The 12,500-nt window shown below is 43.4% G+C and overlaps 2 protein-coding genes across 5 annotated transcripts in view; one reads left to right on the top strand and one right to left on the bottom strand.

Moving 5' to 3' along the window:
- The window catches only part of LOC125030843 (coatomer subunit alpha-like), a 62,545-nt gene that overhangs the window by 15,772 nt on the left and 34,273 nt on the right, over positions 1–12,500 (bottom strand). For 3 of the 4 annotated variants that reach the window (XM_047621155.1, XM_047621156.1, XM_047621158.1), the window contains exons 3-5: positions 4,264–4,411; positions 4,075–4,155; positions 777–984 (exon numbers count right to left, since the gene is read on the bottom strand). In XM_047621155.1, coding sequence (XP_047477111.1) covers positions 777–984; positions 4,075–4,155; positions 4,264–4,411 — 437 coding nt within the window. The remainder of the gene's footprint in view (positions 1–776; positions 985–4,074; positions 4,156–4,263; positions 4,412–12,500) is intronic. The other variant, XM_047621159.1, reaches the window with a different exon arrangement.
- LOC125030846 overlaps positions 8,553–12,500 on the top strand; it is a 21,550-nt gene continuing 17,602 nt past the window's right edge. The window contains exons 1-2 of the mRNA XM_047621171.1: positions 8,553–8,810; positions 8,980–9,137. Coding sequence (XP_047477127.1) covers positions 8,782–8,810; positions 8,980–9,137 — 187 coding nt within the window. The 5' untranslated portion in view covers positions 8,553–8,781. The remainder of the gene's footprint in view (positions 8,811–8,979; positions 9,138–12,500) is intronic.

The following is a 12,500-nucleotide window of genomic DNA, read 5'->3' as shown; positions in this document are numbered from 1 at the left end:
ACATATATACAAAATAAAAAGGTAAATCTTCATTAAAAAAAAGCATAAACATATAAATATACAAATAATTAAATAAATATATGAAACCATACCCTAGATTGCAAGAAAAGTTAATAGCTTCTAGCTAACCCAACACAAAATTTCCAACACATAATGCTTGTAAAATGCATGATGTATTGTCTCTAACAATTATATAGACACAGGTACTAATAAGAAATCTGAACCATTTGCCAACACCAACCACAGTTTTATCCCTTTTCTTATAATAATGACAAAGGTACTAAAAAAAACTTTCTGAACCATTTGCCAACACCAACCACAGTTTTATCCCTTAAGGCACACACAAATACATTATGTATTTAGAATTCCCAAATAATCCTATTTGTTAGTAAAAGCCATGAAATACCAGTGAAGGCATTTGCTCACAGGGAAGGATATTACATATAGTACTAGCATGTAGCAAATATGAGGAAGGTTAAACTATTTCATAATAAGTATATCAAACTTTTTCATTCCAAGATTTGTGATTGTTTTAGAGCAACCATTCAATAATCACTACAATTACAGCCAAATAAGAAGCACCTGGTGTCTGAATGTTTGTTATGAAAGAGATAAAATATGGCTTTGAGAAATAAGAGAAATCTTCTGGTAAATTCTCGGAATAGTTGTTTAATTCTTAATTTGGATTTTTCAAGATACTTCAAGGTGACAAAAGGACTGCCAAGAGTGAGAGAGATACACCACGATCCCCAGGGTACCAGCAAGAGTATGCATACCTCCAGGTTTGCCGGGAATACCTGAGATATCCCAGACACGGACAGAAGAGTCCAGTGAAGCAGACACAATCAGGTCTTGCGTTGGATGGAAGCGGGCACACATCACATAGTGATTGTGTCCGGTCAGGATGGACACACATGAGCGGCTCTGCCAGTTCCAAATTCGTATGGTCTGGTCATCAGAGGCTGAGAGGATCCAGGGGTATTCCTGCAACAAATATTTGAAAATCAACTTTCTTTTATGGAGTATCCTTAAACAGCAACAACTCTGAACTGAACTAGAATGGGTGCTAATGGAAACATGGTAAAAGGATAGTGGAATTATTATTTACAACAGTACAGATTATATAAGCATATTCATACATACATGTATGTTTTATGTGCATGTACAGGTCAGGGAGGTCCACCTCCTAAATTTAAATTGATGCATATTTTGAAACAATTTTATCATGGAAAATTTTCCATTCCAAGCATACATACATACATACATACATACATACGTGTGTGTGTGTGTGTGTGTGTGTGTGTGTGTGTGTGTGTGTGTGTGTGTGTGTGTGTGTGTGTGTGTGTGTGTGTGTGAGTGAGTGCGACTGTGTGTGAGTGCGACTGTGTGTGAGTGCGACTGTGTGTGCGTGCGACTGTGTGTGAGTGCGACTGTGTGTGAGTGCGACTGTGTGTGAGTGCGACTGTGTGTGAGTGCGACTGTGTGTGAGTGCGACTGTGTGTGAGTGCGACTGTGTGTGAGTGCGACTGTGTGTGAGTGCGACTGTGTGTGAGTGCGACTGTGTGTGAGTGCGACTGTGTGTGAGTGCGACTGTGTGTGAGTGCGACTGTGTGTGAGTGCGACTGTGTGTGAGTGCGACTGTGTGTGAGTGCGACTGTGTGTGAGTGCGACTGTGTGTGAGTGCGACTGTGTGTGAGTGCGACTGTGTGTGTGTGTGTGCGACTGTGTGTGTGTGTGTGTGTGTGACTGTGTGTGTGTGTGTGACTGTGTGTGTGTGTGTGACTGTGTGTGTGTGTGTGACTGTGTGTGTGTGTGTGTGTGTGTGTGACTGTGTGTGTGTGTGTGTGTGTGTGTGACTGTGTGTGTGTGTGTGTGTGTGTGTGTGTGACTGTGTGTGTGTGTGTGTGACTGTGTGTGTGTGTGTGTGACTGTGTGTGTGTGTGTGTGACTGTGTGTGTGTGTGTGTGTGTGTGACTGTGTGTGTGTGTGTGTGACTGTGTGTGTGTGTGTGTGTGTGTGACTGTGTGTGTGTGTGTGTGTGTGTGACTGTGTGTGTGTGTGTGACTGTGTGTGTGTGTGTGTGTGTGTGTGACTGTGTGTGTGTGTGTGTGTGTGTGTGTGTGTGTGTGTGTGTGTGTGTGTGTGTGTGTGTGTGTGTGTGTGTGTGACTGTGTGTGTGTGTGTGTGTGTGTGTGTGACTGTGTGTGTGTGTGTCTGTGTGTGTGACTGTGTGTGTGTATGTGTGTGACTGTGTGTGTGTGTGTGTGTGACTGTGTGTGTGTGTGTGTGTGTGTGTGTGTGTGTGTGTGTGTGTGTGTGTGTGTGTGTGTGTGTGTGTGTGTGTGTGTGACTGTGTGTGTGTGTCTGTGTGTGTGACTGTGTGTGTGACTGTGTGTGTGTATGTGTGTGACTGTGTGTGACTGTGTGTGTGTGTGTGTATGTGTGTGTCTGTGTGTGACTGTGTGTGTGTGTGTGTGTGTGTGTGTGTGTGTGTGTGTGTGTGTGTGTGTGTGTGTGTGTGTGTGTGTGTGTGTGTGTGTTTGTGTGTGTGTGTGTGACTGTGTGTGTGTGTGTGTGTGACTGTGTGTGTGTGTGTGTGACTGTGTGTGTGTGTTTGTGACTGTATGTGTGTGTGTGTGACTGTGTGTGTGACTGTGTGTGTGACTGTGTGTGTGTGTGTGTGTCAGTTTGTGTGTGTCAGTTTGCGTGTGCGTGTGTCAGTTTGCGTGTGCGTGTGTCAGTTTGTGTGTGTCAGTTTGCGTGTGCGTGTGTCAGTTTGCGTGTGAGTGTGTCAGTTAGTGTGTGTGTGTGTGTGTCAGTTTGTGTGTGCGTGTGTCAGTTTGTGTGTGTGTCAGTTTGTGTGTGTGTCAGTTTGTGTGTGTCAGTTTGTGTGTGTCAGTTTGTGTGTGTGTGTGTCAGTTTGTGTGTGTCAGTGCGTGTGTTAGTTTGTGTGCGTGTGTCAGTTTGCGTGTGCGTGTGTCAGTTTGCGTGTGCGTGTGTCAGTTTGTGTGGGCGTGTGTCAGTTTGTGTGTGTGTGTCAGTTTGTGTGTGCGTGTGTCAGTTTGCGTGTGCGTGTGTCAGTTTGCGTGTGCGTGTGTCAGTTTGCGTGTGCGTGTGTCAGTTTGCGTGTGCGTGTGTCAGTTTGCGTGTGCGTGTGTCAGTTTGTGTGTGTGTGTGTCAGTTTGTGTGTGTGTGTCAGTGCGTGTGTGCGTGTGTCAGTGCGTGTGTTAGTTTGTGTGGGTGTGTCAGTTTGTGTGCGTGTGTCAGTTTGCGTGTGCGTGTGTCAGTTTGCGTGTGCGTGTGTCAGTTTGCGTGTGCGTGTGTCAGTTTGCGTGTGCGTGTGTCAGTTTGCCTGTGCGTGTGTCAGTTTGCGTGTGCGTGTGTCAGTTTGCGTGTGCGTGTGTCAGTTTGCGTGTGCGTGTGTCAGTTTGCGTGTGCGTGTGTCAGTTTGTGTGTGCGTGTGTCAGTTTGCGTGTGCGTGTGTCAGTTTGCGTGTGCGTGTGTCAGTTTGCGTGTGCGTGTGTCAGTTTGTGTGTGTGTGTCAGTTTGCGTGTGCGTGTGTCAGTTTGTGTGTGTGTGTGTCAGTTTGTGTGTGTGTGTCAGTGCGTGTGTGCGTGTGTCAGTGCGTGTGTTAGTTTGTGTGCGTGTGTTAGTTTGTGTGCGTGTGTCAGTTTGCGTGTGCGTGTGTCAGTTTGTGTGTGCGTGTGTCAGTTTGTGTGTGCGTGTGTCAGTTTGTGTGTGCGTGTGTCAGTTTGTGTGTGCGTGTGTCAGTTTGTGTGTGCGTGTGTCAGTTTGTGTGTGCGTGTGTCAGTTTGTGTGTGCGTGTGTCAGTTTGTGTGTGCGTGTGTCAGTTTGTGTGTGCGTGTGTCAGTTTGTGTGTGCGTGTGTCAGTTTGTGTGTGCGTGTGTCAGTTTGTGTGTGCGTGTGTCAGTTTGTGTGTGCGTGTGTCAGTTTGTGTGTGCGTGTGTCAGTTTGTGTGTGCGTGTGTCAGTTTGTGTGTGCGTGTGTCAGTTTGTGTGTGCGTGTGTCAGTTTGTGTGCATTTGTACGTTTCTGGGTCTGTATCAATACTTACCTGATGGAACTCTGTAGTACGGATGTAATCCAAGTGACCAAGCAGCGTAAACAGGCATCTGCGCAGTTTATAATTCCACACCTGAAACAGAAAATCAATATAAAAACATTTCAAAAATATTTCTCTTAGAAAATGTGATAGTAATATACAGGCATTCTGGTACATTGTAATTTTGACAAAGAAACATACCTTGATCTTATAATCATCTCCTCCAGACACAAACAGCGGCTGCTGTTGGTGGAAGCACACAGCTCGAACTGGACCCTCATGTTCATCAAACTTATCCACTAAGGTGCACATACGATAATCCCATAACTGGATGATTCCACTGTGAAGGCTAGAAAGAGAGAAAAATGCACGTTCATGTAAGATTCAATATCAAAGTATAAACTGGAATAACATGAAGATTAATACAAACAAAAAAAAATATTATAAATATATAAATATATAAATAAATAAAATAAATAAATAAATAACATATATATATATATATATATATATATATATATATATATATATATATATATATAAATAAGAAGCACAAAATACAAAACTCATCATATCACAAAGATAAAAACCGAATCCCATGTACACAAAGACTGCAAGTTCTAACCACTATTCCTATGTATGAAGCAACCATGAGAGAAAGTGGGGACAGGGACATTAGGTTCAAGGGAAGAATAGCTGTTAATTCTTGTTTCCTCTATGACCAGACACGCCTACCAAGAAATGTTATGAACTAACCACCTTACAACAGTAATGAATATAAAAAGTAAACCAGTATTCATATCAAATTTATCTACTACCACACACTGGATCACTATTTGATAATCAGCGAAATTTTGTAGAGAGTTAGAATATGCAAATTTACACACTCATATAATAATTGGTAAGGCATTCATATGCATCACACAAATATAAAAGATACTTATAAGCTTTTCAACGTATATCACACAATTTACTGAATGCCAAATTGAAGAAAATGGAGTTTATTTATTCTTACATTGTACACAAAAACGACCATCTTTTCATTCATAACGCTTGAGAAGTACATCTGGTGTTTCACAATCTATAAACTGGCGTGAATTAAAAGCACATATCTATTTACACTGAGCACTTTGCGACATTTCTAAGGCAGAATAAAATAACGAGGAAAGAACATATGATCACCGTCTCCCTTAAATAGGGAATAAAAATCCTTTTAACCAATACAAAAAAGTGTAGCACATTTGTATGGACTTTGCTGATGCAGTAACATGGCTATTGGTTACTCTCGGGCAGTGTAGATAAGAGTTAAAAATTAGCAAGCTCATCAGTAGCGATAACCACTGAGAAAATATACATGCCGGAAATGTGTAGGCAAAGTTTGAACGTGGGGGAGGGGGCAGATAAGAAAAAGGAATCGTTGCTTCAAGATGGATTATGTCAACGCTTCAGAAATAAAGGTATGGATATTGTAGGTGCACGGAATATACAATGAAGATCTGGTTAAGGGTAGGGGGAGCGGAAGGTGGACACTTCAAGGTGATCAAGCACATTACCAACTTTTGCCAGCAATGCCACACCCACTTCTACCTGCAGAGCCAAGAATGTTGTACCATCAAAGTTATATTACAAAATGAACAAGTTACAAACATATTTCATAACATCGGTTCGTAAAATGAACGCAGAGAGCGATACGACACTGCTATCACGATGAGCACGAGACTGATCATTCTTGTACCAGCTCTGTCCACACGCACGCGCGGCAGTACACTTACTACCTTCCTTCTCATCCCAACCTGTCGACGCAACCATCAGGAAAATAACACCTGCATGGCAAGTACTTCATCCGGAAGGCCAGTTACACATCTACGGTCATATCCAAAGGATAAGGATGTTTTATTTAGATTATTATTTCCAAACCTACTCATCGGGTAAGTCTACAGTAATCACTGAAGAAAAAAAAAAGTTCCGTGATTCAAACTATTGACAGTCATCGCCGTGTAAAGGTTACCTCCAGATGTGTCTCGACACTATTTAACTGGACATAAGAAATCGTGTGAACCTGCGATAACATTCGTAACAGAAAATTCCTTATACAAGAAAAAAATATATGCCGGTTTCCCATCTTCAATACTTATCTAAATCATCCTACTTATCCACACACTCTACTCGATCATTATTAAACAATAATTCTACAAGTCAAATCACCAAAACGTGCACTTTCACCCTTCCAAGTGGCTAAACTGATAATCGTATATAACTACAACAGTGGTAATACTGACCTAGATGAAACAAACTATAGAAAACCACCTTTTCTCTTTTGCAAACATCTATTAACCGATGCTTAGCCAAACCAAACATCCTAATAGTTTGATAAAATTAGACTTCCTGAAGCACCTTACACCTCAGGTCCGGTTTTACCGTTAGATACACCGAGTTGCATTTATACATCCAGCCGACCTTTTGCTCGCACTTGCTACATCCTCTCCATCCCTGCGCTAGTCTCTCCTTACTCATCACGCACAAGGATAAGCGGTTTGTCAACTCTCCTGGGCTTTATCATGTCGAATGTGAACTGTTCAGTCACTAGAACTGACATAAAAACGTAAGAGGCTGCACACGTGCATAACATTTTGGGCAATATCTTACACACGTGAGGAGGAGGGCGGAGTAAGAAAATTAGGAGGCAAGTAGGAAGAGAATGGCGTGGACGGGGGAGTAGGAAGGAAATAGTGTCAAGTAAGAAGGAAATAAACTGGAGAAGAAGAAGAAGAAGAAGAAGAAGAAGAAGAAGAAGAAGAAGAAGAAGAAGAAGAAGAAGAAGAAGAAGAAGAAGAAGAAGAAGAAGAAGAAGAAGAAGAAGAAGAAGAAGAAGAAGAAGAAGGGGAGGGAGGGAGGGAGGGAGGGAGGGAGGGAGGGAGAGGGAGAGGGAGAGGGAGAGGGAGAGAGGGAGAGAGAGGGAGAGGGAGAGGGAGAGGGAGAGGGAGAGAGGGAGAGAGAGGGAGAGAGAGAGAGAGAGAGAGAGAGAGAGAGAGAGAGAGAGAGAGAGAGAGAGAGAGAGAGAGAGAGAGAGAGAGAGAGAGAGGGAGGGAGGGAGGGAGGGAGGGAGGGAGGGAGGGAGGGAGGGAGGGAGGGAGAGAGAGGAGGAGGAGTAAAGAGAAAAAGTGAGAGGGAGAGGGGGGGTAAGGATATTAAGTAAAGTAATATCAGGGACCGCTACAGCAACAGATTATCATTGAGGTCTGCCCTTCCAATCACCATTCGGTTTTTATCGGCACTGTGGCCTTTCCATTCCGTTGTCCATTCTACCAGGAAACAATAGCGCTGCCACGTAAAAGAGGGATAGTGGGTGACAATGCGCCCGCTCGCCGACATGGTTGGTTGGCAAGAAAACATGCGGAAACACGTCGAAGGCAAATGTCTGTTTCCAGCAAACTAAATATCACGGTTATCACCTCTCTGGCTGACAGGTCTACCAATCCTGATCCCTGTTATTGCTAAAGCTATGTCAAGCATTCATATGTTTCCTCAACTTTATTACAAAACATATTTGGTAGGTGAAGGTCAAGCAAATGCCGCGGGCATCGGAGCACGCTAAAGCTGGACGGGCGCCAACTCGGCTGCGAGACACGCGTTTCTGGAGCACGAGCTGGAAACCGCCCGACTCTCCTCTCAGGTTTTGCGTTCTCATGATATACCATTAATCGTGGGAAACTTGTGCATATGTGCATATATATATATATATATATATATATATATATGTTTGTATAAGTATATAAATATATATATATATATATATATATATATATATATACCATAGTGCTAATGTTTTATACAAATTGAAGATTCGAATTTCTCTTTCACCTTAGAAGCATATGTGTGAAGAATAAAAATTATGAGACAGTTGAACTGCATAGGTCGTGTAGGTGAAAGGCGATACATGATGCTAAGTGTGTGGACCTTGTCTCAGAACGTGATCACGTTTGGAAGTAGGGAGGGAGGGAGGGAGGGAGGGAGGGAGGGAGGGAGGGAGGGAGGGAGGGAGGAAGGAAGGAAGGAAGGAAGGGAGGAAGGGAGGGAGGAAGGGAGGAAGGGAGGGAGGAAGGGAGGGAGGAAGGGAGGGAGGGAGGGAGGGAGGGAGGGCGGGAGGGAGGGAGGGAGGGAGGAGGAGAGCAGATCAGAGAAGACGAGGATGGGGGGGGGGGGGCTAACCGTATTAGAATATCCTCCGTAATGTTCTAGGTAAACATTACATAAGGTTTGCATTTACATCATGTGAACATAAAATGTGGCTTATTTACCCCTTTCCTTTTCACTTTTCCCGGCAAGACGAGCTTTTCATAATCTATGAGAGCTATAAACGACATCATGCGTCACGAAATTGCAAAACAGCCGGTATATCTGTCCACACACCTGAGAAATTGCAAAACCTAAACTCATGGTTTTCTTATTAGAGAGATCGCCCGGTTACGCACCATGACTGCGTGAATGGGCGCTTTGAAACGGTTGTGTCCCCGGGAATATCCAACTCTGCAAAGCAGTTAACGGGCACGATGAAGGATGGTAGGTCGTGCCGCGTCCTCTCGTCTTGTTTTCGCGCGGGACATAGATCAGGTGACCCCAAAGCGGGCCGGGGTTGAGGCTGGCCGGCACAAAGCACGCTTCCACGCAGTCACTACCAGGCCCCAGCACGCCCACACCCTCTCAACCGTTACTTAACACATGACCCGCCGCGCAATCCTACAAGCACAGTAATCCCATCGCAGCCACTACTGTCTCTTGATAGCAAGCCTGCAAATTCTCTCATCTACTCTAATCATTTAAATAGAGATCCGATAAAATGATAAAATGTAGTAAGACTTGTGGTTCTACACATGAAAATATATCGACGAATGTGCCCTTGTTCCGTTTCATTTATAGGTTAGCAGTGAAGACGACGGCAGAGTGCATAGGGCGCCCTTACGGCCGAGAGTGTAGCAGTGAAAGTGGTTTACAGTTCCTCGTGCAGCTCGCTCACCTGGGGACCCCGGCTGGTCTTACTCCATCGCGCCAACATCCTCACAATCCTCGCAGGGCAGGTAATAGCCAAGAAGGTCAAAGCGTTCTACCAGCATTCGGTCCCACCCGCGGTACTTGTTCGTTTTTTTCTGATTGAAAGGATAACTGACGGCAAAGCGGCGATTGGATTTATATATGTATACAACAACAAAAAAAAAGTAAATCGTGAAAATGTGAAAACGCATTTGTAATTGGCAGTAACAATTACTGGTTATTTTAATTAGAAATCAATAAAGGCGGGTGATTTCTTGGATATCCGCGGGCGTAAGCTGACTACGAACGTCGAAGTGAAGAAATATCCAATTTTTTTTTTCTTCAGTTTCACTCCTTAATTTCGTTTGTCTCGATATTAAAATGGGCAAAATATGTTCTTCCCTAAATACTCGCTTTGTTGTTTATGGCGATATTCCGCATGAAACCAGATATATCCCATTACGCTACAATGATTTGGAAAACCAGTGATTTGTAAACTATTTCCTTCGCCATTAACTTAACTGTTTCTGCAAAAATCGCCAAGGTCTAAACTCCAATAACAATTCTCTGAGAATATATTTCATCTGAAATCGCCGGTTCTCGTCACTCGGATATAGAACAAAAATATATTGCTAAATATCCGTACATTATCGGAAGTAATTTTAAAGTAGAAAAAAGGTTTACTCTTATGATTACTTTATTTGTTACTTGTGATATCATGAGCATGAAAAAATCTTGCTACGGAAAACAAACAACTCAAAACACACATCTACGTAAGGACTTTTAAAAATCGCTGCTTCGGTAAACAAGAAGCTATTTACGGTACATGTGATTTTTATTGCCTAAGTAAATTTATTCCCTCACTCCTCTTCTCTTCACTCTCCCTCTCTCTCTTTTCCCTTTTCATTAGACGTAGAAATTTGTTACCGACATCACAGCGGCCTGATATTATCATGTAAATGTTTGCATGCTTTGTCCAGAGCCTTCGTTCGCGGCGGACGTATTATGCAAGTCTTTTTCCAGTATCAAAGGTGAAATTGCGAAACACAGCTGTCGTGCAACTCTTCCCGCTCATTCAGCAAGGTAATTCGTGTTTCGCAGACAACGATAATTGTAGTTTTTCAAATTCTCCATATTACTTATACCGGTTTCACTCTCTAACAACTGTTTCAAGAACCATCATACTAATTTACTGTTATGATCATCAGGCATATTATTTTTAGGTTATCTTGGATTATGCATTAGGCAAGAACATAACCTAGTAACGTAATTGTTATAAATTACTGAATGCGGTTTAGGGGGCAGGCATGCAGACACACACTAAAGTAAGTAAGCTGAAATGAATTACGCTCTGCATTTCCTCGTTCCCTCTGCGGTTCGTCATGTCTCCTTCGAATACGACTCCATGGCCACGTTTCGTCAAATGCCTAAGCTCCGATGTCTTTCCGATGCACAAATCCTCGATAAATAACTTTATAACAAAACCTGTCCTCGTCCATTCGAAACGGCAAGAAAACGAAGTGTGACGCCGATTTACCTCGCTACCACAAGCGGACTTGGCCAATCAGTTATTCGCGGGGTCACCCGCAGGACGCAGGACACAGGCGCAGCGATCCTACACCAGGCAAGTCGTTCTCAAGGTTTACCAGCATGAAGCAACCCGATGAGTCAGAAAGACTTCTCGCTCTACAGTATACTCTCTCCCTGTGTGCTTCTCCGCATTTTATCTATCTTCCCTCTATATACAATTCATTCGATTCGGCATTTACTAATCTAGTCATATTCATCTTCAGATTGTTTTCTATTATTTTTTTCAAGCCGGTGTCGGCCGTTTCAATTGTCAGCCAAGTCTCTCTCACAACTTTACAAGTTCAATAATTTTCTTTGTATGCTTTCTCTTTCGTTAACTATGCCATAGCAATAACGAACGTTACAAATTTCACCGATTCTAACAAGAAGCTGAAACCGTTATAAGAGAAAATGAAGAAAATGGTGGTTTGGCGACAAGAAGACGGAGGATGAAAGAAAATGAAAACGTGAAACACGAAGATAAAGACAGGTGGAGGCCTTGGATTGGCAACCTTAGTTGTATAATCCTACTGCCATTAACCGTGAGTGGTGAGGCCTAAAAACACGGCAGACCGCCTACTCAACTAGGTATTAGTAAATATTGGAAGAAGATGAAGGGAAGTGATTTGGGAGGCACTATTCAAGGTGGTTCGACAGGGTACAGAAAAGCGTCCCACAGACCGACTGGTTTCGCCGCCACTCCAAGCCCGTTTCTTACGGGTCGACCTTCCTTTCCTCCTCATCACGATCCTTGAGGATTTCTTGCCGCCTTCACAGACGCCAATAAAAATCAACAATAATACACGCACCACAAAATGCGCGAAGGGAAAAGTTGGAGACGAACGGAACAACGGAGTGACCTTTTGGAATTACATCCTCAACAAATGAACTCGCGAGAACACGTGTATATAAAGATTTATATTTAATACATTCATACACTTAGTACGTGAGAACGCCCCTTACCCAAAACAAACAAACAAACAAACAAATACACAGTGCCTGTGCATGTTCAAATACACTGTCCCACCCATATGCACAAAGCCGTCTCGGGTCAAATCTTCGGACCTTCCCACACCCTTTCTTTTCCTTCACTCCGTGCACACCCTTCAGTTTACAGAGGCCAAGAAGGCAGAGGGTGCCACTCGGGAATGCACCTTGTTAACAGTGGAGTAGAAGAGAGAAGAGAGAAGAGTGAAATGGAAACGGGCTGGGGAAGGGAGGAAAGGAGGGGGAAGGGAGGGGAGGATGGAGGAAGAGGTGGATGGGGGAGCGGAGGAGAGAGAGTGGATGGGGGAGGGAAGAAGTAGGAAGGGGTGGATAGGAAGAGGGGAAGAGGGGAAGAGGAGAGGAGGAGAGGAGGAGAGGAGGAGAGGAGGAGGGGAGGCAGGGGAGGCAGGGAGGTAGAGAGGTAGAGATGGTGTGGCGAGCTGACCTGAGAGTGAAAGTGGTCACGCTGGGTGAGGATGTCATAGAGGTGACGGTGTGAACATGATCTCGCATAGGGGTCTCTCCCCCTCACCCGACTCGTATTATATGTGAAACAGTGTGAGCATGTACTTGCGTGACGACTTCACTGGCCGATTTATGTGACAGATTGTTAAGGAAATGGGGAGGGGGGGGGGGGGAGGAGAGAGGAATCTACATATATATAATATATATTATAATATAACCCACAACCCCCCCCCTCTCTCTCTCTCTCTCTCTCTCTCTCTCTCTCTCTCTCTCTCTCTCTCTCATACATATATATATATATTTATATATATATATATATTTATATATATATATATTTATATATATATATATATATATATATATATATATATATATATAGAGAGAGAGAG

This window comes from Penaeus chinensis, chromosome 11 (assembly GCF_019202785.1).
Source record: "Penaeus chinensis breed Huanghai No. 1 chromosome 11, ASM1920278v2, whole genome shotgun sequence".
NCBI classification, from domain to species: domain Eukaryota; kingdom Metazoa; phylum Arthropoda; class Malacostraca; order Decapoda; family Penaeidae; genus Penaeus; species Penaeus chinensis.
Note: the sequence above shows the minus strand (reverse complement) of the source record. Positions and strands in the feature narration are given on the sequence as shown.